Below are 26,231 nucleotides of genomic sequence, written 5' to 3'. Positions count from 1 at the left end.
CAAGCGATCCTCTGGCCTCGGCCTCCCAGAGTGCTGGGACTACAGGCGTGAGCCACCGAGCCCAGCCTCCCCCTCCAGTTTGAATCCGGGCTCCGTCACTCTTCACTGTGTGGCCCCAGGCAGGCAGCTTCACCTCTCTGAGCCTCAGTTTCCCTGCATCCTACCCTGGTCAGGTTCTCATGAAGTGTCAGTGTGGTAACTGACACCACTTTCCTTGTATGCTGCAGGTGCTTAATACACATTCAGTGAAAACAGAATGACCCTCCTTACCCAGGTCGCCTCCCCCACCAGACTGGGACCCATGGGCCCTGCTGGAGTCTGGCACGCAGTGGGGGCGCCATCAGAGCCGGTGGTCAGATGGCGTTCCTGTTACGCACTGTTACTCGCCGCCTCCTCGCGGCCAGGCCTGGCCACGCCCCTGCAGGGCCCCTCTGTCAGGGCCAGGTGGAGCTGGCAGATGTCCCTAGGGAGCTGTTGGAGACAGCTCCAGCCTACCAGGCCAGGACAGTGATGGGGACAGGCATCCATCCTGGTGCCCCGGGCTGGGCGTCCACCTCCGTCCAGTGTCCCCTGGCCATGCACAACAGGCAGCGACTTGGTGGGTCCTGCTTTATTCAGTACTAGCAAGGACCCCTCCCTGGCTGCTCCACGCCCACCGGGGGCCTGGGGAGAGTCGGGGGTGCCGGGTGACCAGAGGAAGCTCTGGGCTCCCCTGCCCTCTGCCTGGGCAGCCTGGGTGGGGCAGGCCCCAGTCCATGGAGCCCAACTCAGCTTCGGCTTCTTGAACTCCAAGAGGCGCCACTGTACAGGGCTTCCCGGAGGAGGTGGCCACACGATGGCCAAGATTTAGGGGTCCGGTGGCGGGCAGGGCCGTCACCCGCAGTCCGAGGGGGCCACGGGCGCCCACAGGCATGGGGGGCTCCGGGCTGCCTGGTCTAGGGGGCCGGGGCCTGGCCGGGGCGGCAGGGGCGGCGGGGGCGGGCGTATGGCTTGGGCGATGAGGCCGGGCAGGGCCTGCAGGGAGGCGCCCAGCGCATCCAGGCGGCTTTCCAGGGCAGCCAGGCGGGCCTCGAGCTCCTCGTGCTGGGCGTGCAGCTCGGACACAAGGTCGTACATGACGCTCTGGGTCTGCCGAAGACAGAGAGGGTCAGAGAGAGGAGTGGGTGAGGGAAAGAGGGAGGGATGACAGAGAGAGAGAGAGAGAGAGAGAAAGAGCTGACAAGCCCCAGTTGGGTGGGGGTGCTAAGGGGACCCAAGCAAGGGCGGCTGGGACGACACCCCCAGGCCCGCAGGTCTCTTGCTGGAGCCCGGGGAGAATGAGTGAGGAGAAATAGGCCCTGAATGCCAGGCTCAGGGCTGGCAGGCCTGGAGAAGGCCAAGGGACGTCCTGGGGCAGGTGGATGTGGCCCGAGCTGGCCTGGGTGGGGGGTGAACGGGGGTGAACTGGCCGGAGGGGTATGAGCGGTGCCCGAGACCTGGGGGAGGTTTCAGGCTGCTGTTGCTCCAGGCTGGGGGGGGGCTCTGGATGTGGTCAGGAGGAGGACAAGGGGGGCTCCTGGCTCAGCTGTGAACGGCCCCCACCCCACATTAGGCTGGGGTGGGGCAGGAGCCTGATGGGAGAGGCGACCACCCTGAGGATCTGACCCAGTCACAGACTGTGAGCGTGACAACCACAGTTCCTGTGACAGCAGCCAGTGGGGCGTCCCCACCCCTCGACTGTCTCCCCATGACCCTGTCAGCCTGGCCAGGTGGGCCTGGGAGGCCACTGCACGCGGACAGCCCGAGGTGCAGACGCCGCTTGGGCCACAAGGTGGCGCTAAAATATTGCTGCCCGCCAGTCACCAGCGCTGGGGCCGGAGCACAACAGGGCTGGGCTGAGACCTGGGAGACACCCGCACCTCCGACACCGGGCGTGGTGGCACGAGACAGGAGGCGGCGCCCACCACAGCCCCTCCTTGCTTCTCTCACCCCTAGCCTCTCCCTTCCAGCCATTGCGCCTCCGCCCAGGCTGACCCCATCCCTGGTGAGCAAACAGCTGGCCAGGGACTCTTTAGGGCCACTGAGCTCACCCCAGCCTGCCTCAGATGGCCACAGTCCCTAAGGCCAGAGGGTGACATCCAGTCCTCCCATAGTTCCTTATTATTATTAGAAACAGTGGGTCTCCCTGTGTCACCCAGGCTGGAGTGCAGTGGTGTGATCACAGCTCACTGCAGCCTCGAACTCCTGGGCCCAAGCGATCCTCCCGCCTCAGCCTCCTGAGTAGCTGGGACCACAGGCCTGTGCCACCACATCCGGCTAATTTTTCTATTTTTTTGTAGAAATGCCTTTTGGTATGTTGCTCAGGCTGATAAATTTATTTATTTATTTATTTTTATTTTATTTTATTTTTTTGAGACAGAGTCTCGCTTTGTTGCCTGGGCTACAGTGAGTGCCGTGGCGTCAGCCTAGCTCACAGCAACCTCAAACTCCTGAGCTCAAGCGATCCTCCTGCCTCAGCCTCCCGAGTAGCTGGGACTACAGGCATGCGCCACCATGCCCGGCTAATTTTTTCTATGTATTTTTAGTTGGCCAGATAATTTCTTTCTATTTTTAGTAAAGATGGGGTCTCGCTCTTGCTCAGGCTGGTCTCGAACTCCTGACCTTGAGCGATCCACCCGCCGTGGCCTCCCAGAGTGCTAGGATTACAGGCGTGAGCCACCACTCCCGGCCTGATAAATTTTTTTAAAGCTTAGAATATATACATTTTATTTTTGTCAGAGAGAGAGAGAAATATTAAATCAGCAACCTTGGAAAGCATTATAATGTCATATTAGGCCCGGCACGGTGGCTCACGCCTGTAATCCTAGCACTCTGGGAGGCCGAGGCGGGAGGATCGCTCGAGGTCAGGAGTTCGAGACCAGCCTGAGCAAGAGCGAGACCCCGTCTCTACTAAAAAAAATAGAAAGAAATTAACCAGACAACTAAAAATATATGTAGAAAAAATTAGCCAGGTGTAATAGCTCATGCCTGTAGTCCCAGCTACTCGGGAGGCTGAGGCAGAAGGATCATTTGAGCCCAGGAGTTTGAGGTTGCTGTGAGCTAGGCTGACACCACAGCACTCACTCTAGCCCAGGCAACAGAGCGAGACTCTGTCTCAAAAAAAAAAAAAAAAAAAAGTTTTGGGGGAGTCAAAAGTTATATGCCGATTTGGGGGGGTCTATGCTCCTAACCTCCTCATTGTTCAGGGTTCAACTGTATTTCTTCAGGGCTCTAGAATATGTTTTTCCTTCTGTAAGATTCTTTCCAAATTAAATTTATTGTGGGTGAATATTAAATTATATTGCATTGATGACGAGGGGACTGAGTCCAAAATGCATTCGGTATAGGAGGTAAAATAGAATAGGACTCAACGTTTTCTAAAGATACGATTAAATTAGCCTCGGACTGATGAACAGATCGGGGGATGTAGCCACTGAGCAAAAGCTCGTTCAAGAGATGTCATCTGTCAGGAGGGGTTCAGTATAGTGTGTCAGACAGGGCAGCCAGGCACAGTGGCTCATGCCTGTAATCCCTGCACTTTGGGAGGCCAAGGTGGGAGAATCAATTGAGGCCACGAGTTCAAGACCAGCCTGGGCAACATAGCAAGACCCTGTCCCTAAAAAATTTTTTTAAATTAAATTCTTAAGAGCTTGACTAACTACAATGGATCAAACGATAGATCTTCCAATGGATGAATTTTAAAAGTAGGGAAAGATTTGATATTAGAACCAACAAACAGATCCATGTATAACACAAACTGATTTCTTCCTAAGCTCTTACAATCAACTTTAATTTCCTGAGATATGCTTAAATGCTATACAAATGAGCTCTCTGCCGAGGCTATCATTTGTATTTGCACCCATAGCAAAGGAGTTTTGTTTTTCTCTTCTATTTTAGAGCTTGAATGGAGATAATATGCCTAAATTTAGAAGTACCTCTTCAACCCATGTAGCCCCTTAATTATATATTCTTACTAAAACTATTTTATTAGAGACTAAATCTTATATTTATTTGTTTCTTTGCAGAGCTGTGGTCTTGCTATGTTGCCCAGGCTGGTCTCCAACTCCTAGCTTCAACTGATCCTCCTGGCTCGGCCTCCCGAAGCGGTGGGATTGCAGGTGTCAGCAACCATGCCCGGCCCCCAAATTTTTTAAGTAAAAAGCAGCTGCCAATGTTAAAAAGTAAAGATGTTATACGCAGATGTAGATTTCTAGTGTCTCCCTCACGATCACAGCCTGTGGCCGTGGTGGACCCTTGTTCCCTCCCCCAGCAGGAGCGGGGCGCCGTCCCCGTCCTCCCGGGGCCCCACCTGCCCTGTCTGCCCCACGCAGCTCACCTTGGCCAGGTCGGTGATCGTGTTGGCCTGGTCGTTCAGCTTCCCCTGCTCGATCTTCACGCTCCGGAGCCTGGGGACACAGGGGCGGGTGGGTGGCGTCAGGGGGAGGCCACAGCAGGGGCGGGGGTCCTTCATGCACCCAGCCCTGGTTACCTCATGGGACATGCATTGAGGCTCAGGCTCCCTGTGGGCCACTCCTGCCCGGCCACTGCCCACCTGCCCATGGGCTGGTCACACCCGCACGGCTGGCCGGACTCGGAGCCAACCCAGGAGGCTGCAGCCCAGGCAAAGTGAAGCCTGCGCCGACCGCAGAGCAGACGCGAACCTGCCTGCCGCTCGGGCTGGGCTTGGCGCACCCTGGGTGTGCCCCTGGCCCTGTGAGCACCATGCACCCCCAGGTTCCCAGCCCCGCCAGCCCCCCCAGGAGGAGACTTACTTTTGAGCCCTGGCAGGACCCAGCGGAGCAGGAAAAAAAAATCACAATGCAATTTTAATCTCGGCGCAGCTGGGCGGCACGTGCCCAACCCTGCCCGCTGCCCGACTGCACCACCCCAGGGCCGAGCTGGGCACCCTGGGTCGCCGAGGGGCTGCTCTTGCTCTGTGGAGGGCCCGGCCCCTTGGGGATGTGTCTGTCCTCTGCCCCCTCCTCCAGCAGTGTCCACACAGCCCTGGCCAGGCCCCACTGTGTGCCAGCCAAGCCCGTGCCAGGCACCTGGCCCCAGAGGTGGCGTTTTGTTCAGAAAACTATGCCCGTGCCATCTCCCAGGGGGACAACTGAGGTCCAGAGGGGTAGAGCCACTGCCCGTCAGCTCCCTGGCAGGATTTGAACCCACACCCGATACTTGGCCTCACTTGGTCTCTGGACAGCTGCCCACGGGGGGACACGCCTGCTCACAAGCACCTCACACCCAGGCGCAGCCCCTGTGTGCCCCCATGTGACAGATGCCCAGGGAGGCCCCTCAGAGGCTCCAGCTCCCTGCCCCGCCCCCAGGAAGGCCCTGTCTGGGAAGTTGGAGTGAGCACAGACACCCACAGCCCCAGAGGTGCTGGAGGCTGGGCTGCCCCGGGGAGAAGGGGGCCTATTGAGAAACCCGGACATGCCTTTCATGAACTGTGTTCCCCCAAAAGATATGCTGACATCCTAATCCTACCCCCCTGCACCTAAGATTGTGATCCTTTTTTAAAGAAAAAAAAAAGTTTTATTCATTTATTTATTTATTTGAAATAGGATCTTGCTCTGTTGTCCAGGCTAGAGTGCAGTGGCATCATCACAGCTCACTGCAGCCTCCAACTCCTGGGCTCAAGTGATCTTCCTGCCTCAGCCTCCCGAGTAGCTGGGATTATAGGCGCCACCACCACCCCTGGCTAATTTTTCTACTTTTTGGTAGAGAAGGAGTCTCGAACTCCTGGCCTCAAGCGATCCTCCCGCCTCGGCCTCCTAGAGTCCTGGGATTACAGGCGTGAGCCACCATGCCGGCCAACTTTTTTTTTCTTTTTTTTAACAAGCATGGACCCTTGCCAACAGAATGTGACCTTATTTGGAAATGAGATCTTTGCAGACATAACCAGGTTAAGATGAGGTCATTAGAGAGGGCCCGAATCCAAGGTGACTGGGGTCCCTGTAAGAAGGGGCGAGCAGGACACAGACACACACGGGAAGAGCACATGAAGACGAAGGGCTGGGCGCTGCCCCTCGGGCCAAGCAGCACCTGTGGCTGCCGAGCCAGGACGGGGCAAGGAACAGGTCCTTCCCCGGCACCTTGGCAGGAAGCACAGCCCCGTGACATTCTGCCCTCCAGGACTACAAGACAATAAATTCTGTGTCTTAAACCACCCAGTTTGTGGCACTCTGTTTCGGCAACCCTAGGACACCACCACGACTCCCCAGACCCACACTGCGCTCCCCAGTCTGTCTCCTCCGGGACCATTTCCCCCTATTTTACCGGAGGCTCATACGATGCTCCCATCACGGGACCCTCCAGCTCCAGAACATGCTGTGTCTCCCTTGTGCTGGCAGACAGGGCCTCCAGCCTCCCTGGCACCCTGTCCGTCCCCACGTTCCCACCTTTGCCCAGGCTGTGGCTGCTCCTTGGTATGCCTGCCCCTGTCCCGAGCACCTTCAGGTCCCAGTGAAACTCTCACGGGGCCACTCTTTTGGGCGGAGGGGTAGGAAGACCTAAGGGTGAGTGAGACAGCTCGGCCCTGGGACAAAGGGCCACAGATAAGTTACAGAGCAGGTGCCTGCCCCCCCAGAGCCCACTCATCTCAATCCCTGCCCTCCCTCGGCCCCCAGACACACTTCTGGGCCATCCCTCGGGGCAAGGTCCAAGGCAAGGCCGCGTCCGTGCTCCCCATGCCTGGCACGCTGGTCGGTGCAGGGAACACCTGTGGAGTGACCACGAACAACAATGCCAGTTCCCGTTTCTAGAAAACACAGTGTGGCAGGTGCAGGTGAGGGCGCAGGTCACCCCGTCACGTCCAGTCCACACCGTCCCCACTCTGAAGATGAGAAAGTGAAGCTCAGAGCAGTGTGGTCACGCGTCTAGGGCCACAGTTAGAGGCAGCAGAGATCAGACTGGGCTCAGTGGTCAGTAAACAACGCTGGAGACATCGAGAGAGTCCCTGCCCTCCAAGGCCTCAGGGTTTTGTGAGGTGACGGGACTAATACTTGGGCACAGCGAAGTCAGAGACGTGAGACACCGGTCCCTCTTCCTGATTTTTAGGTGGCGGCGGAACCAGAGGCAGATGGGGGACTTGGGGTTGCCGTGGGTTACTGAGTGCTCGCTCTGTGCCAGGGGCTCTGCATTTCCATACAGTATCCCGTTAACCTCCCTATAGTGCTGTGAGTCAGGGACTGTCATCACTAGAAATCAATCCAATTCTAATGGCAAACACAATAAAATGTAAACGGACTAAACTCTGTAGTTAAAAGACAAGGATGGTAAAGGGCATAAGGAAACATTTGCGGGTGACGAATCTGTTCATTATCTTGACTGTGGTGACAGTTTCATGGGTGTATACGTATATTAAGACTGATAAAATTGTACACTCCAAATAGGTGCAGTTGACTATCTGTCAACTATACTTCAATAAGGCTATTTAAAAAAAAAAAAGAAAAGAAGCAAAAAATAATTAAACATGATTTTTAGAAAACCCAGCTGGCTCCCATGGCCCATTCTCCTCTGTGGTCACAGCCCTTTACCCTGTTCCTGGTAAACGCTGGGAGCTGGGCTCTCCGGCTGTACCCTGAAGTGTCCCCTAACCCAGCCTCCCACCTCCACCGCTTATACTGGGTTCTCCACGTTGCTTCTCATCTCTGGCCTGCATGAGTGACTCGGCTGTCTTCCTGCCATATGAGTGCAGACTCTAACGCCTTCCTCACCCTTCTAACTGAGCCTGGCCTGGAGGTTCTCAGGGTAGGGCTCCATTTGATTCACCTCAGGGAGGCCAGCAGAGGACAAGGAGGGGCTAATGTCTGCTCATCTGCTCAGCAAATTGCGAATGGAGTTTCCCACAATGTGAAAGATAGGAACCCATGGGCACATTCTGAAAAGTACCTAAAAACGTGTTTTCCCATTTTAAGTCAGGTACCACATAACTGAACTGTAATTTCTATTTGAATCCACCCCACAGGATTTCGAGCTGTTTAAATTCTAGAGTGGGCTCTGCCCTGCAGTCCCATATATGGCTACTGAGCACTGGAAATGTGGCTAAAGTCTAAATAAAAACATGCTGTAAGTATAAAATACGCACTGGACTGTGATGATTTAGTACAAACTTTTTTTTTTTTTTTTTTGAGACAGGGTCTCACTCTGTCGCCCAGGCTACAGTGCCATGGTGTCAGGATAGCTCACAGCAACCTCAAACTCCTGGGCTCAAGCGATCCTCCTGCCTCAGCCTCCCGAGTAGATATAGGTGGGACTATATAGGTGTGCACCACCACGCCCAGCTAATTTTTCTATTTTTAGTAGAGATGGGGGTCTCGCTCTTGCTCAGGCTGGTCTCAAACTCCTGACCTCAAACGATCCTCCTGTCTCGGCCTCCCAGAGTGCTGGGATTACAGGCATGAGCCACTGCGCCCAGCCTAGTACAAACATTTTTAAAAATATCTCATTAATGATTTTTTAAATATTATTCACATGTTAAATAATACTTTGAATATATTTGATTAACTAAATATATTAAAATTTACATCACTTGTGGTTTTTTTTTTTTTTTACTTTTTTAAAATGTGGCTATAAGAACATTTAAAGCTATGTACATTGCTCACATGATATTCTAGTGGGCAGCACAGTCATCAGTATATTATGGACTGTGGGTCAAATTCAGCCAGTTGCCTGTCTTGGAAAATCAAGTTTTATTGGAACGTAGCCATGCCCATTCATCTCCACTGCTTTCCTGCTACAACAGCACGGAATTGAGGAGTTGGAACAAAGACTATCTGGACCATAAAGCCTGAAATATTTACTATCTAGCCCCTTGCAGAAAAACTTTGCCAACTTTTGCTACACATTGGACTCACCTGAGGAACTTAAATTTCAGGTCAGGGTGCATCTCAGACTCAACTGTAACTGGTATTGGGTGTGGCCCATGGGATTTTATAAAAGCCCCCCAGGTAACTCCAATGAGTAGCTAGGGATGAGACTCAGACATATTAAATAATTTTCTGGGAAAAGGAACAATGAAGGAAATTAAGTTAACTTCTAATTATCCCACATTATCCTATAGATCAAGCCACAGATTTAATTCTGAGCTTCCTGACAGCCAAAGCAAAAAGGGGAAATTTCTTCAAAGTCTAAAGGGTAAAAATCATTTTGGTTATTCCAGAGAATAAAATAGGCTTCCTGCCGCTTACTATGGGTGGCATCTATGACTCATCCAAGCCCATCACCTGCCTCCCTCTGACGATCCTCCCATCCCGCTCAGCACAGAAGTTGCAGCCCCCAATCAACAACCACCAGCCTGGGGCTGGGGGGTGGGCCATGACGAGGCCACACTGAGCTTCGAGGGCTGCTCCGCACCGGGCAGACACAGAAACGTGAGCTGGAAAGGTGCTGGACTTACTGATGGATGGCTTGGAGGAACTTACGCTGGTGTTTCCGAACCCGGGCTTGGTCTGGCTTCTTCACCAGCCTGGTGTGTTTGTAGATGAGCCACGTCTCCCTGAGAACGTTAGCAGCGGCATTTTTTACCTGGGGCCAGAAAAAGAGCAATTCTTCAGGGCAGGTACAAACCTACAGAAGGCTCTAGAAACCTCTGGAAGCTTCCAGAAACCTCTGGAAACCTCCAGAAATACCTCTCTGGGGTGCCTGGACTGTAAGGCAAGGGGCGGGGTGGGTCATGCTTGCACACTCACGTGTGCAATGTGTATGCGTGTGTGCCTGATACATTCACGTCACACACGCGGGCCACACTGCTGCTGTGCCCCCAGCAAATGTTAACTCAGTAACTGTGCACATGCCAACATCTCCCTCATTTTAAACACGCGGAAACTCAGGCACAGAACAGTCAACCTGCCGAGGTCAGACAGCTGGCCCCATGCCCCTTGCTGTGTGGCCCACAGCGGGATGTGACCGGGTACACAGGGGGACACCTGTGGTCACTGCCATGTCTCTCTGTGCACGGCTTACAGATGAGCGCATGGGTGGCAGAGCCCAGGACGGTCTTGAACAGGGGGTAGTATGATGCCCAGTGGGTACAGGGGAGGGCAGGGAGGGTCTTCCCTTGCTGACGAGCGGGGGAAGTGGCTACAGCGGGAACTGGGGTCCTCACCCGCTTGGTGAGCTGAGTGTCCATCATGAAGTTGTGCACGTGCTTCTCAGCCTTGGTGAGCTCCAGCTTCCGGGCCACCACAGCCACCACGAGTGCCGTGCAGCCAGCTCCCTGCATGCAGGGTGGAGGGGCATATCAGCGTCCTGCTCGAGGTTGCTCTCTCCTCCAGGAAGCCCGCCCCGATCTCACCCTCCCTGTTACCCTCAGAGCCTGCAGGGCCAGCAGGTCCCATCTGCCCAGCTCACAGACGCCCAACCCTGTTTGCTTCGTATCCAAACACCTGCGGAGCAAGCATAGCTCACAGATTAGCTCCTCCGGCCCCCAGCAGCTCCACGAGGTGGGACCATTCTTACCCCTGCTGGGTAGAGGGGTAAACTGAGGCTCGGAGATAAGAAAGCGACCAGGAACGTGCAGGCACGGGCAAGGCCGGTGACCGCAGCACTGGGAGCATTTGGAAGTTTTCCTGTTGAAGCTTAGGGCTCTCGGTGACCGGAGACAGGAATGGGGGACTCGACGTGCCACCAAGAGATAATGGGGGCCTGTGAGCCTCGGACACCCAGAAGGTGTCACTGGCCCCGGGAGAGGCAGGGAGGCAGGTGCTCCCCGAGGAATCCTGTCTCGGGTTCCAGACCAGGACAAGGGTCTCAAGAGGACCCGGAAGCCTGTTCTCGGCAAAAGCCCTGCCGATGGGGACACAGCCACGAGCCGGAGACCTGCACGGGGCACAGCACACAGAGAGGAAAGCAGGACGCCGGCTCTGCACGGCAGCGCGGACGCACCGCAGACGCTGCGTCGCGTGGGCCACAACAGGTGACAGCACAGGGCCAGACACAGAGCCCAGCACGGCCGCCTCCCTGTGGGACTGCGGGCTGGACACAGAACGAGTTTTCCGGAAGGAGCCACCACCTATCAGCCCCGTCCTAGAAAGGGAACGCGGCTGCCTGGGCTGTCTGGGTCTGGAGTTGTCATCTTATCTGGGTGGTGACATGTGTTCATGTGTAGCGGCCGTCCCTGTCACATGGGGCGTGCGGACTGGGTCAATCTTTAGGTTTTAGATCTTCGGCTCTCGGATGGAACAAAGCGAGAGAACGTCATGAAAGTGTTGTGATGGCATTTAACTAGAAAACAGCCGCGTCAGCTCGGCCGAGGGGAGCAAGGGCCGAGCGGGGCCAGAGGAGAACGCGGCCCCTTGGCTGAGTCCAGACAGGAGGGGCGAGAGGGTCGGAGAGGACAAGGTGGAGGGGACGGAGCCACGTGGGCCAAGGCGTGGAGAGGGAGGGAAGGAGGGACCTGCCTGCCTGGGACAGCTGCCCCTTCCAGGAGGGTGGCCTTGGGAGACGGTGACAACCAGGGACAGGCTGCATCCTGGGCTGAGCCACTGAAAGGCAGCCTGTCCCCCAGCAGGGACGACGCACAGGACACAAAGAAAGCTATGGCAGGGGCAGGGGTGGCGGGGGGTGCAAACTAAGGAAGGCCAGACAGGGAGAGGAGTTCTTGACCTGTGCATCCAACAGCTCATAATCCAAAACATGGAACAAGCATTTGTGTGCATGAGAGACCCTTGGAGAGAAAGAAGGTTCTGGAAGGGGCAGGCACCAGACGTCCAAGGAAGCCCACATCCACCGAAGGCAGGTCTCGGGGGCTGGCGGGGGGAGATGGGAGGCTGCCTGGGCCCACTGAGTCACACAAGACAAACTTTATACTGTGGAGACTCGGGGGTACCCCAAAAGTCAGCCAAGGATGGAGATCTGGGCTGGGGAGGGCACAGTCCAGAGGGCATTGGCAGGGTGTCCACAGCATTCACGGTTCTGGGCGTTTCACGTAAATGAACTGACTCAGTCCTTGCAAGAAGCAGAGAAGGTGGCACTGGTTACAGCTGGGGAAACTGGCATGGAAGCATCACACCCCTTGCCCTGGATCCCAGGGCTGTGAATAAACCGGGCTGCAGAGAATAAAGGAGCGATGACGACGCGCTACTCAGAGTGGACCACAGCTGCTAGATGTCAGGCACAGTGGGGGCTGCATATTGGGACTGGAAGGCCCACAGGAGACGTCCCAGGAAACACATGGGTGCCGCTTCCCTGGGAATCAGAGGGAAGGAGCAGGGCTGGGGAGGGAGGGGCCGAGGCAAGGAGGGATACAGCTCTCGCCATGGGAGTGAGCTCCCTGTCAGCTGGGGGTGTGCAAGGGCTGGTGGAGCGGGAGGCTGCCTGGGCCTCCCGGGCTGTGCGCAGGGGCCCTCGCCCTTACCATGATGCCGGTGAGCAGGCACACGCCCTTGCCGCAGTAGGTGTGGGGCACCATGTCGCCGTAGCCGATGGACAGGAAGGTGATGGAGATGAGCCACATGGCCCCCAGGAAGTTGCTGGTCACCTCCTGCTTGTCGTGGTACCTGAGAGGAGCCGGGGGCGGGGTGGGGGGGTCACTCAGGCCACATAGGTCCCTCTGCCGCCACCACACCCGCCACCACAACCCGGGAGCTGGGACCGCTGCACTGCAGGGGTGGGGGCGGGGTGGCCCCAGGCGAGGTTGGGGCGCTTGGCGCCGGGGCAGCCCCTGGTCCTCCTGGGGGCGTGGGGCACGCACACTGTCTCCCCCTGCACCCCTTCCGACCTTGAGGGAGCACACGATCCCCCTCTCAAAGACAGACACGCAGACAGACAGGGAGACAGGAGGCCACAGCGCCAGAAGCGGCAAGGAGTGGAGGTGAGGATTCAGCTCAGACACTAGGAAGAACTTCCCCAGCCAGCGCTGAAGACTGGAGACAGGAGGCGGGGGCACTGCACCCTGGACTTCATACTGAGGGGAACACAAGTCCCCCAGTGCCGGCGGGCAGCTGCTTTGGCACTATGGAGAGGCCTGGGGCTTTATTTTGGTATCGAGGGGGACAGGCCCCCAGGCCTCGGAAATGACACAACTTTGTCCCAGTCACAGCCAGGCCTGGGACCCCAGCCACAGGGGCTACAAAGAGGTTCTACCTGTGGCCAGGCCAGGCTAGAGGCCGAGGGGTTGGTCCTCTCGGCCTGGGGGCGGCTGGAGGACCTGTTCCCGCTCAAGCGCCAGCCCCAAGACCCCCATGGGGGCCTGGTGTCCAGCTCGGGGAGGTGAGGGGGTCCCTTTCCAGACAGCCCTCTCCTTCCAGCACTCAGGCTGCCTGAGCCCCAGGCCACCGTGGAGAGCGCGAGCATCCCTGGGGGGTTCGAGGGCAGAGGCCAACTGGGGTGGCGCAGAGGTGGACCCCCAGCCTGGCCAGAATAGGGGGAGCTTCGGGGAAGTGGGTGACAGAGCCCAAGGGCAGGGCTGGGGCTAGGGCCTGGGGGGGGGCGCAGATGGGGAACCACCCCGGAATTGCTGTCTGGGGGTCCCTGCCCCTGTGAGGGCCGGATATCATTCCAGCCCCTCCAGCCTGGGCTTCTCGGCTGCTTGCTGGGTGGGGACCCCGGGACTGAACCCCATCTTACACTGAGGCCTCTGAGCCCTAAGCTGCCCCACCCCCAGGAGGCAGGAGGGGCCCAGGGGCCCCTAGCAGGCGGTGGGTGAGCCCCCGGCCTGGCAGGAGCTATGGGGGCGCCGCAGGGCCACTCAGGAGCAGGAGTGGGAGGCATGCGGGCGGGGGGCACGCAGCGAGGCAGGAGAGGGGGCTTCAAGCGCTGTCGCGGGGCTCAGAATTTAGGATTGGCTGCCCGCCGGCCCTGCCCCGTCCCCCACCCCCAGCTGGGGCAGAGCCCTGCAGTGTCTCATCCTGGACCTTGAAGCGGGGCCCCCTCCCGCTTGCCTGGCCCCAGGCCTGACCCTGCCCTGACGGGTGAGGAGGGGCTGGGGAGCTTGCAGGGGCACATCAGGGCTCAGGGAGACCCGCGTGCCCCCGGACGGTCGGCCGTGAACACAGGAGGAGCCGGGCCCGCCCGCGCAAGCCAGACACCGGCCTGGGTGGGCTGGGTGGGGGAGGACAGGGGAAGGGGTGAGGACAGGGTGCCTGGAGCAAGGGTCCAACCAGGGATCCCCCAGAACCCCTCTGGGCACTGCCCCAGCTGGGCACGAGGCAGACAAGGAACCTCCCACACCCTGCCAGGCCCTCCCGTCTCTGGAAACCACCAGAAATCAGGCCGCCAGGCAAGTCCCCTTCCCCCTCAGAGCCTCAGTTTCCTCATCTGTAAGTTGGGTCGAGGTTCTCAGGTCTGGGCCAGTTTTCCCTCACACTGGACCTGTTGCACTCTCAGGAGGACACCAAGCCCCCAAGCGGGGGGCCAGCTGCCCTTCCTTCCTTCAGCCCCCCGCCCCGCCTTGGGAGACAAGGCCCCTGGGCTCAGAGAAGATGCCCCGTGGGCCGCGTGGGCCACGGCCTGACAGCAGCCTGCCTCCCTCAGCCCAGGGACTCACCCTGACCCCCAGGCCTGTCCCTGCTGGGACAGCGTCTGAGCCCATCCTGTCCGCCCGGGGCTGACCTCCCTTGTCCCTCCCCTCGCGGCAGCTAATCTTAAATTCCTGGCGGGCAGGATGGAGGCGGTGGCAGCTCTGCGCACACAGCTGGGTGGAGAGTGGGACTCACATGTTTTCCCTAAAGTCCGGTGGGGCGGGCAGAGGGGAGAACGAAAGCTGGTTAAACGTGGGGGGCGGGGGGCAGAGGAGTGTGGGGGTGTCCCTGTTCCCGCTGCCTCCACCACCAGGGAGGGAGATCGGGGGTCAGCATCCAGAGAGTGGAGGGGCCTGGAGGAGGAGGAGGAGGAGGAGGAGGAGGAGGAGGAGGGGGAGGAGTGTGAGATCCCTGGGGTGGGCTGGGGAGAGAGCAGGGGTCCCTCCCCAGGTGGGGGTGGCTCAGGACACAGGGCTGGAGTCCCCAGGGATGCTGGCCACCAACTGGAGCCCACAGCGGGTGTCTTGGAGTCGGGGAGGCCTGGGGTCCCCGAAATCCCCACGGACGGCACGGGGGGTAGGGGGTGGGGGGTTCCCGGGGGCGCACCTCTCGCAGACGCGCACGGTCCAGGCGGCGATGACCCAGGAGGAGATGCTGAAGACCAGCAGCACGGTGCCGGGGCAGATGGTCATGAGCGTCTTCATGACGAAGCGCGTGTTGAAGGTGATCTTGTTGAGCGCCCCGATGCTGCGGCTCGAGGCGTCCGTGAAGATCTTGCTGTGCAGCAGCATGACGCGGCCCAGCAGGTAGAGGCGCAGGAACATGGGGATGGACAGCAGCACGTCCACGTCGGCCTCGGCCACCGACGGCGCGTAGGTGAAGGCCAGCCGCGCGGTCCACGTGAAGCGGTAGTGGCCGGGCACGGGGTGGATGGCGCACACGGCCAGCTCCAACGAGATGAGGAAGACGCGCTCGCAGGTCATGGCGATGCGCCAGTCGTCCGCCCCGTTGTCCACCATGAACAGCTGCGGGGCGGGAGGGTGGCCAGCGGTGGGTCTCGGACACATGTCCAGGTCCCCCGTCACCGAGAGAGCAACCGGGGCCTGAAACCCCACCAGCTCGGACTTTGCCTAGAGAAGGGCTTTGTGGGCAAAACTCCCTAGTTACGGGCATTGGCCACAGTTGAAACTGGACATGACATGGGGTTCCCCAGAAGGTTGGACCACAGAGTCACAGATGGCCTGGCAGTCCCACTCCTAGCGCCCGAGCCGAGAAATGAAATGAATTCCTAGCAAGAGAAATGCACACAGGTGCTCAGCAAATCCTCGTGCAGACACGGTCAAAGTGGGGACAACCCGAGTGTCCGCCAGCAGACGAGTGCGTGTCACGGCATGGCACAGTAAGTGCTCACTTACCGCCGCCCACAGCTTCTTGGAAACTGCGACTTTAAGCAAAACGGTATAGAACGAAACCGATTTTCCCAAAGGCTAAGGGACACGAACGAGAGAGGCATCTTTCCAGTCACAAAAACGTCAACAAACTTCTAAATAAAGACCCACCACACGTTTTAATATTTAACATTGAAATAAACGTGAGCTATACCTATATTTATGGAAGAGTCATGAAAATCCCAGCGCAGGGTTTCGGGCGGCGGGAGCCTGCCCCGGCTGGCCGGGGCCACGCGGCACCAGCCCTGGACGCCGCACCGCCGAGAACAGGGCGCACTCACGCGCGCACACCCCCACACTCGCTGGGGACGCCCAGTGCGCCCGCGGCGCAGGGCTGGGGCCGCCGGAGGCCGCCGGAGCGCCCAGAGAGGCCGGCGTAGACACGGGAGGGCGCGCTCCACGCGGGCAGCGGCCGGCCGGGAACCGATTTTTACTTTCTCACAACGTCATAACGAAACGATGTCGACGGAAACCGCGTTGCTCAGAGACCCGCCGTGTGTCCACACAACGGATGCTGCCCAGCCACCAAGAGGGACAGAGACCCGACCCCTGCACGCTACGACGGGGAGGAACCTCAAAAACACACCGAATGAAAGAAGCCACAAAAGGCGGCCATCCGGGGTGGAGGGGGCGGCGCTGTCACCGCACTCCAGCGGGCCCTGAAGGAAGGCAGACTACGGAACCGGAAAGGATCATGGAGGAGCCTGAAGATCTGATGGAACCAGCCTTGCTGGGCTTTGAACTTGCGTGGGGTCTGCCCTGTCACCTCCGTCTTTTCTCCTCCGATTCCTTCCGGAATGAGAGTGTGGATCCCCTGTCTGTCCCCTCGCTGCGTGTGGGAGCACAGAGCTAATGTGTCGGCCCCACAGGTGGACCACTGAAGAGGAATTTTGTCTGGGGTGAATCGTACCTTGAGGCTCCGGCAGCTGAGTTAGGTGATGGTTAGAAGAGGCTTTGGACTTAGGCTTGATGCTGGGACGGCTTGAGATTGGGGGCTTGGGGAGTGGAGGGGCCAGGTCAATGCACAGAGACGGGAAGCAGATCGGTGGCTGCCAGGGGCTGGGGGAGGAGGATGCGGAGTGACTGCTGATGGGGACGGGGGCTCCTCTTGGGGGGATGAGAATGTTCTGGAACTAGATAAAGGTACTGGTTGTACGACATTGTGAATGTACTAATGCCACTGAACTATATGCCTGGCTAATTTTTAAACTCTTTTGTGGTGACGGGGTCCTGCTATGTTGCCCAGGCTGTCTTGAACTCTTGGCCTCAAGTGATCCTCCCGCCTCGGCCTCCCAAAGTGCAGGCGTTACAGGCGTGAGCCACCGCGCCCGGCCTTCTGAACGTGTGTATAACTCATAAGAATCAATTTTTTCTTTTTAACGTCTCATTTTAAAACAAGAAGCAATAAAGTCATTCTAAAATAAGAAAAAGAAAAAAAAAACCACTTCCCTGAAATGTCGTGGCGGCCGCTCGTTCTAGGGCCTCCTCCGCGTGTGCATCTGAGGAGCGTGGGCACAAAGGACACCCTGCCTGGCGTCACTACCCGCCTTGGGCCTTAAGGGGGACTCCGGCCGTGTCCAGGCCTGGGCCTAGGGAGGGGAAGTGAAGCCCCGAGACATGTCACCGTTTTTGTCAGCGGTAGCGCCAGGACGGTGACATCAGAGCTGCAGGCAAAAGGTGGCATTGCGAATCCTGCCGCCATTTTTATTTAAATATTGATCTTGGCTCGTCGTGGAATTTGCTGGCATTTATTTAGATTTTTGTAAATACCACATTAAAATAATATTTATCTCGACAACTGAGTTTCCCGTCACTCCCGTCTATCCAGTGCCCAAGGTGAGCAACTCCCGCCCTGCCCGCTGGCTCTGGCGGGAGGGTCCCCGCGCGCACACCCTGGGGGGGCCCGTGTTTCCCCTGCACCCTCAAAAGTAGGCCCACTGGCTCTTCCGTCCTGAAACAGAATTCGCATAGCCCACCTTCTCCCATTCACAGTGTCTCATTCAGTGGCATTTAGTGCGTTCACATCAGGGCCACCCCTGTCCGCAACAATTCTAAACATTCCGTCATCCCAAAGGGACACCCGGTCCCATCGGCAGTCACTCCCCACCCCCTGCCCCAGCCTCTGGCAGCCACCGATCTGCTCCTGTCTCTGTGGCTTTGCCTGTTCGGGACACTTCACGTCACTGGGAACCACACAGTGTGGCCTTTGGTGCCTGGCTTCTCTCGCCGGACGTAGTATTTTTGAGGTTCGTTCACGCTGTAGCTTATATTGGAACTTGTTACGGGTTGAATCGTGCTCCCCTCAAAAAAGACATGTTGGCACCCTAACCCCCCGCAGCTCTGAATGTGCCCTAACTACCAGACAGGGTCTTTATAAATGTCATCAATTTAAAATGAGGTCATTAGGGTGGACCCTAATCCAATATGACCGCTGTCCCTCTACAAAGGGGAAATTTGGACACAGGCACCCACACAGGAAGAACGCCACATAAACCTCCAGGCAGAGATGGGAGCGATGTGTCCCCAAGCCAAGGAACACCAAAGATTGCTGGCGACCGCCAGAAGCCAGGGACGAAGTCTGGGACGGATTCTCCCTCGCAGCCCTCAGAAGGAATCAACCCTGCCAACACGTGGATCTCAGACTTCTAGTCTCCAAACTGTACACCTGTTCATGCCACTGGGCTGAGCTACTGTGCGGTGACAGCCCAAGCCAACTCATGCAGTGCTTCCTCCTTGCGTCACGCGGGACGACACTGCAGCCCATGAACGCGCTACACTGTGTTTAGCCACTCACCTGTTGCCAGACATTCAGACATTGTTCCTACTTTTTGGCTACTGTGAATAGTGTTGTTATAAACACTCGTGTGCAAGTTTTTGCATAGATGGTTTTCATTTCTCTTGGGTATACCTAGGAGGGGAATTGCCAGGTCATAGGTTAACTTTATGTTTAACTCTTTGAGGAACTGTCAGACTTCTGCCCCCGGTGGCTGCGCACCCAAAGACATCTGCCCACAGTGTAATTCAGGTGGGACTTTCCTACACCCATTTCCTGATAGACTGTGGCTCCTTGAGGTCAGGGATCAGAGGCCAGAGGTCAGGAGCCAGATCTGATGCCCTCTGATGTCCCCAGACTCTGGCACCAGCCCCAGGTGATGTCTGTCTGAGGTGCCCTGAGCTGGGCTCTCCCACTGCCAACTTGATTTTGGTTAACCCCTGAAACAGGAGAACAAACTCCCCAGCACGCACTAAATCTCTAAAAAATTGGGATCCAAAGCTGGGCACAGTGGTGCCACGTGCCTGTAGTCCCAGCTAGTCAGGAGGCCGAGGCAGGAGGATCATCGCTTGAGCCCCGGAGTTGGAGGCTGCAGTGAGCTATGATCATGCCCATGAATAGCCACTGCACTCCAGCCTGGGCAACATTTCAAGTCTTCATTTCTTTAAAAAAAAGTAAAAAGTCGGGTTCCGGTCCAATTGCAAAAGGAACCCAGTGCTGCAAACACCAGTTTCCAGGGCTGCAAAACCTCAGAAGGCCCCAGGGCATGAAAACAACTGTTGTATCCCAGAGTCCCGGCTCGGCCCCTCACTTCTCTCATTACGTGTTTTCCTTTTTAAATAATCAATGAAAGTGAAAACGTGGGCACATGAGGAAATTCAGAATGACCAAAATGCTACGTCTTCATGGAGGTCTTGCTTTCCCATGGGGAGCCTGGGGACCCGGGGGGGGTTGGTGTTGGGGGCTCTGGGGTGCGGGGAGAGGAGCTGTCCCCCGCCACCGTCCCGCTGGGCACTGACCTGGATCTCGCGGGCGTGGTACAGGACCACGAGGCCCAGTAGGATGACGGTGGAGAGGCTGATGAGGCATTTGAGTGCGAACGAGTACAGAGACTCCTGCGCAGGGAGAGATGGGAGACAGCTGGAGACCTGGAGAAGGCGGCCCCCGCCCCTCAGGCTCCCGGCCATGGAGTCAACCAGACGGGGCTCTTCCCTGTGGCTCCCCTGGCGAGCCCCAACTTCCCGCTAGGTCCCCAGTCCTAGGTCCCCAGTCCTCAGGCCGCTGTGTACGAAAGAGCTTCATCACGGCTGAGTCCACAGAAGGTGCCGCACTCAGGAAGTGATGCTCCCCTCCTTACTCCTTAGGCCGGGGCCGACAACAAGGTGGGCCCCACGTGTCACAGTTTGTAAGGCCTGGTCTGACACAGGCACCGCTACTTCACAGTTTATAAGGCCTGGTCTGACACAGGCACCGCTACTTCACAGTTTATAAGGCCTGGTCTGACACAGGCACCGCACTTCACAGTTTATAAGGCCTGGTCTGACACAGGCACCGCACTTCACAGTTTATAAGGCCTGGTCTGACACAGGCACCGCACTTCACAGTTTATAAGGCCTGGTCTGACACAGGCACCGCTACTTCACAGTTTATAAGGCCTGGTCTGACACAGGCACCGCTACTTCACAGTTTATAAGGCCTGGTCTGACACAGGCACCGCTACTTCACAGTTTATAAGGCCTGGTCTGACACAGGCACCGCTACTTCACAGTTTATAAGGCCTGGTCTGACACAGACACCGCACTTGACAGTTTATAAAGCCTGGTCTGACACAGGCACCGCACTTCACAGTTTATAAGGCCTGGTCTGACACAGGCACCGCACTTCACAGTTTATAAGGCCTGGTCTGACACAGGCACCGCTACTTCACAGTTTATAAGGCCTGGTCTGACACAGGCACCGCTACTTCACAGTTTATAAGGCCTGGTCTGACACAGGCACCGCTACTTCACAGTTTATAAGGCCTGGTCTGACACAGGCACCGCTACTTCACAGTTTATAAGGCCTGGTCTGACACAGGCACCGCACTTGACAGTTTATAAAGCCTGGTCTGACACAGGCACCGCACTTCACAGTTTATAAGGCCTGGTCTGACACAGGCACTGCACTTCACAGTTTATAAGGCCTGGTCTGACACAGGCACCGCACTTCACAGTTTATAAGGCCTGGTCTGACACAGGCACCGCACTTCACAGTTTATAAGGCCTGGTCTGACACAGGCACAGCACTTCACAGTTTATAAGGCCTGGTCTGACACAGGCACCGCACTTCACAGTTTATAAGGCCTGGTCTGACACAGGCACAGCACTTCACAGTTTATAAGGCATGGACTCAAATAAGCCTGGTATTTCTTAGTGTATAAGGCCTGGTCTCACACAGGCACAGAACTTCGTAGTTGCTAAGGCCCAGTCTCAGGGACAGCACTTTACAGTTCATAGGCCCTGATGTCCCTCCATCCTGACACACTCGGTGGCATGGGGGACCTGCAGCCAGGCTCCTAACTGGCACCCGACCACTCTCGGAAGGGGAGGAAGCTCTTTCCCTGCTCCCTGGGAGGCAGTCCCCTCCCCCCCAGAAGCAGGGTGTGGCCCCTTGATGCAGGGCAGAGCCTTTCCTCCCCGTGTGCAGGGTCCCCACTGCCCCCCAGGGGGTGGACATACGGCAGGGCCGGGACCCCCACCTCCCCACCTCGAGACCCCCCATGCATCCCCCTTGCCTGTCTTGGGGGGCCGCTGCAGCCCCCAACCTCATGCCCAAGGGAGCCAGGCCAGCCCAGCGGGGCCTCCCAGGGGTGCCGGGGGAGGGCCACGCCTACCTTGGTGTATACCCCCCAGGACAGCTCCGTCTCCGTCACCATGACGACGATGCCGAACATGCCGAAGATGAGGGCATAGTCGCTGAGGCGCTTCCGCTTCTCAAACAGCGCCCGCCGGTGGCCCAGGCGGTGGCCCACATTTGGGGGCTTCCCTGAGCCCCCCTGCCCGCCTGCCTCATCCTCGTCATCGTCCTCGTCATCGTCCTGGTCCTGGGGCTGCCCCCGGGGGCTGCCGGGCGAGGACCGGGCCGGCTCACTCTTGGCCACCACCACCTGGAGGCCTGGGCTGTGTGGGGGCTGCGGGGGGCGGCCAGCCTCGGGGTCCGGAGGGTCGCGGCCCAGGGCACTCGGCCCGCTGCCCAGAGGCCGCCCCACGCTGCCGTTGTGGCTGTGGCTGTTCATGACTACCTGGGTGCAGGGATTGGGCTCGCTGCAGGCCACCCGGGGCCCGGCATGGCTCAGCGGCTGGGCTCCTGCGCTGACCTGCAAGGGCACAGAGGGACACGGTCACAGCAGGCCCTGGCCGACCGACCAGGGGGGCAGGGACTGTCATGGCCACCATTCTAAGGCTCAGAGCTACCTTGGGAGGCAGTGAACCCAGAGTGCTGACATGTGGGTTTGCCATCACAGAGACATCCAGGTCAGTCTGCATCCCTCCCCTGCTCAAAGGCCTCCCATAGCTCTCTAGGGCCGTCCCATTAAAAAACCAAACTCCTCAGTATGGCCAAGAAGCTCTCTGTGGTCTGGCTCCCACCCACCTCACACTTCTCACTCTCCCCCAGTACACTCCCTCCAGCCACACTGGCCTCCCCATGACAAGATCCCAACAAGCTGCATCCTGCCTCAGGGCCTTTGCAGGGGCTGCGCCCTCTGCCTGGAGCACCCTCCTACCAGACCTTGCCTGCTGACTTCTGTGCCTCTAAATACCCAGCACAACCTAGCAGACAGCTGACACTCGGTAGACACCTGCAGGCCGGGTGCGGTGGCTCATGCCTGTAATCCCAGCACTCTAGGAGGCTGAGGTGGGAGGATCGCTTGAAGCCAGGAGTTCAAGGTTACAGTGAGCTATGGCCAAACCACTGCACTCCGGCCTGGGTGACAGAGTGAGACACTGTCTCAAACAAAAACACAAACAAAACATTTGCTGAATGCCACAAGACGCACTCTCCCAGCAGGCTTGTTGGCGGCAGACTAAGTGCACAGGTAGGAGGTGGTTCCAACCTGGGCTCACCCCCTTCCAACCTCCCCGCTCTTGGCTGAGGTAACCTCTTCCCACTGAGCCTCCCACGTACGCAGGCGCAGGGTGCGGCCTGCAGGACACTAGGGGCCATGGCTGTGGGTGGCTACAGAGATCCTGAGGCTGCCTCCTGCCTAAGCAGATTCTAGGACCAACGTGGCAATCTGGGATTTAACACTAAGAGCCCAGAATTGATTCCACGGGCCCTTGTATGACATGTGTGGCCCAGTCCTCTGAGCTCAGGCAAGCCTCAGTTTCCCTGCCAAAATAGCTGATCACAGGGCAATGTCCCATGGCACCATGTGTGAGAGCAGGGACCGCAACGACGGTGACATGGGCATGCTCGCCAGGGCCCTGACCAGGCTGTCTGGAGTCTTGCCAGATCCTCCCCTGCCCAGGCCAGCCCCCTATCTCAGACCCTCCCATGTACCCTCCGCTACCACCCTGGCCGACGTTTATTGAGCATCTACTATGTGCCAGGCTCTGTTTGCACAATTGTTCTCCTTAATCCTCACAATAACCCCGAGAAGGGAGTCCTGGGATTTGCCCAGATTTATGGACAGGGAAACTGAGGCACGGTGTTGTGAAATAACCTTCCCAAAGTCACACTATCTCCTTACAGGGCTGATTCTGGGCCAAGATTCTCCCAGCAAGCCAGGCGGGGGCAGGTGGTGGGCCAACTGTTGCCCCCTTAGAGAAGGCCAGACCAGCACACATTCAGGGTCCCGTGTGCCAGGCCTGGGAGAAGGGGGTGCGAAGGCGGCTGTGTGCACAGGCAGGACACTTCCCACCTACGCTGGCGGTGACAGACATGGAGATTGTCATCTTAGGCCACACCAAGATAAGCCACACTGCTGCTGGGTGGGACACGAGTGAGCTTGGCCGCTGCATACATTGCAGGACCACTTGTGCCCTTGTCCGCCCCCCCACACTGTGTCTGTCCCCTCACCACGTGGCCCCAGATCCTGGCGTCAGCACACAGAAGTGCAAGAATCATTTCTTCCAATGCCAGGTGACCTCGTGAGTCTCAAAACCTGTCCCTTCCTCCCCACTACCATACATCACATCAGGCAGTGACCTCCTGCAACCAAGCACTTCACAGTTTATAAGGCCTGGCCTCCTGTGTGTCCAGCACTTCAGTTTATACGGTTGACCTTGGCGCTGAAGTTTTTCCAGCCTTACAAATACCCAGGTGGGCACTCTCTACCCAGGCTTGAAGCCCCGCCCACCACCCGAAGGGCCAGGTGGGGCTGGGAGCTTGCACCAGGACGCATGCAGGGGCCCCTGACGCTGCCCTCGCCTGGGGCGACCACGAAACTCCACGCATCCCTTCCACCCTCCCCGCTGAAGGCGCAGAAGGTCCCTGCCTAGGGCTGGGGGGGCACAGGCAGAAGAAGCGGGTGGCCTGGCAGCCAGGACCCAGAAGGGGTGGGGGCCGCAGAGGGCCTCTGCAACGACCTTCTGAAATGCACCGATGCAGATGCAATTTGGGGATGTGACTCAGCCTCCCGACGCGGGCCAAATTCAGCCGTGTGTCTGCCATGTTCCTCCTCGCCTGGCAGCCGCGTCCTAAGGCGCCCTGGGCAGGGAGGGGTGGGGAGGAGGGGACAGACAGCAGGTGGCTCCCAAGACGGCAGAGGGGTGAGGGCTCTCCCGCTGCCCTCCATGTAAATGTGCACCGGGCTCTCACTGTATTTTGAGTCTTTGGCCAAAATGTTCACATTTCATCCCTACTGCCACTCAGTGTGGCCAGTGTTCCCATTTTATAGACTGGAGACAAAGGTCAGAGAGGTTTAGCACCTTGCCCAAGATCACACAGCCATGAAGGGCAGGGATTAAATTAGTGCTGTCCAGGGCGGCAGGCTCGCAGCACATGAGTGGACAGTGCCTCATACCTCCCCATTGCCAGGACTCTGTTCCCTCCCCCACTGCAAGCCGGGCCTCATCTCGGAGTCCCCGGGACCCTCAGCGATTCCCAGAGACCCTAGCCAAGATTTGGATGTCCATGAAAGGGTGTGTTTTTCTGCGTGAAGGCTCTGGATTTGCCATGGAGTTCCACCAGGAGGTTAGGAACAACACCCTGTGGGTTGCGCTTGGATCTGAATCCCTGGCATTGCCATGTTTACTGTGTCTGGGCACGGAGAACTCTGTTCCCTGAAGGCCGGGGTGGGGGGTGAGCAGAGACCCTGTTCCACACCACCCCAGGAGAGAGCCAGTCCTGCGGGGACCCAGTGCACCAGGGGCACCCAGGAGGGCTCCCTTGGAGAGGACGGACAGAGAGGAGGAGGGCTGGCTGCTCTTAGCTTCCCCACCCAGGAGGAAGTGGCAAGAGAAAGCAACCCGGCTAGGACCCCAGGGGCCCTCAGGTACCCCTGACAGAGTGAACTCACTGCCCCTCCTTGCTGCCTTCGTAGGGTCCTCGTAGTGCCCGCGAACAGGTTTGGTGGCCAGAATGCAGTGGGACCTCGCAGTCTCTGAGAGCTTGGTGCTCCCTCTTTCCACCCTTCCGAACTGGACCAGAAGGTGTCCCTGGCCCTCAGTCCCCAAGGCAGAGCGCCCCCCCATCCTTTGTGGGGCAAGACACCCTCCCCACACTGCCAGGGACCACAGCCAGAGCAGCACACGGCAGAAACTTCCAGGACGTGTGGGCCTGTTGTGGGTTCCCAGCTGGGGCAGCTAGAGGCTGGGTGTCCCTGTGGAGGGTGAGGAAGGTCCCCGAGGATCCACCCCCCCCCACTATTGTGTCTCTAGCTCTGTAGGGCAGACAGGCTCTGCTTGCCCTGCCGTCTCCTGGGCGGTCCAGGAGTGGGTGCAGCAAGGCACTGGCTGCCACCTGACCCCCCATCATCAGCCAGCGGGGTGCAATGAGCCTGCCCTGCCCTCCCGGAGGCTGCCTTCCTCCAGCGTCTCCGCTCAGCCCGGGCCTCGGGCACTCCGTGTGCTGCCCTAGCCCTCCAGGACAGTGCCCTGAGCTGGCCACCCAGACCTCTGTCCAGGCAGAGCTGGGAGACCCGGCTCCCTGGCCCCTTCCCGAGCGCCTCCACCCTTGGATCCGTGGACCAGGGGTGAAAGTCTCCACCCTCCCACTCCCAAGTCGCCGAGGGTCGCTGCCCACCCACCTCCAACTGTATTTATGGAGTTTGGAGACTCAAGGCTCTGCCCTCCCCCTCCGGATGCGGGTCCGTGATCTTCATCCACTCGGGCAGTGTACATGCACACACGCACCCTCCCCTCCCGCGTCCCCGGGCTCCAGACCCCACGGAGACCCTCCCTCCTGGCCCCTGCCCCAAGCCGCGTCCCCCGATCCCATGCCCCAAACCGCGTCGCCTTGGCGACGTGCCTCCCCTTTGGACGCCCCCCGGCTGCAGACCTGGGTCCTCCCGCGCTCGCGCTCGTCCCACCCGGTACCTGCGGGGCTCGG

The 26,231-nt window shown here is 58.2% G+C and overlaps 1 protein-coding gene across 3 annotated transcripts; it reads right to left on the bottom strand.

Annotated features, from left to right (window-relative positions):
* Positions 1 to 873: 873 nt before the first annotated feature.
* On the bottom strand, positions 874 to 22,017 carry KCNN1 (potassium calcium-activated channel subfamily N member 1). 3 transcript variants are annotated; one of them, XM_069493786.1, is made up of 10 exons: positions 21,574 to 21,975; positions 19,721 to 19,816; positions 15,087 to 15,505; positions 14,676 to 14,684; positions 12,377 to 12,518; positions 10,127 to 10,237; positions 9,419 to 9,546; positions 4,791 to 4,799; positions 4,355 to 4,424; positions 874 to 1,128 (listed from the first exon to the last, which is right to left on the bottom strand). In XM_069493786.1, exons 1-10 carry the CDS (start codon positions 21,973 to 21,975, stop codon positions 874 to 876), a joined length of 1,641 nt encoding a protein of 546 aa, XP_069349887.1. The 3 variants fall into 3 exon arrangements, with proteins under 3 accessions (XP_069349887.1, XP_069349889.1, XP_069349888.1); XM_069493788.1 differs by lacking the exon at positions 14,676 to 14,684 and having other exon boundaries at positions 21,574 to 22,017; XM_069493787.1 differs by lacking the exons at positions 4,791 to 4,799; positions 14,676 to 14,684.
* Between the last annotated feature and the right edge of the window lie 4,214 nt (positions 22,018 to 26,231).

Source organism: Eulemur rufifrons, chromosome 2 (genome assembly GCF_041146395.1).
Source record: "Eulemur rufifrons isolate Redbay chromosome 2, OSU_ERuf_1, whole genome shotgun sequence".
Lineage (NCBI taxonomy): Eukaryota > Metazoa > Chordata > Mammalia > Primates > Lemuridae > Eulemur > Eulemur rufifrons.
This window is presented reverse-complemented; position numbering and strand designations above follow the sequence as displayed.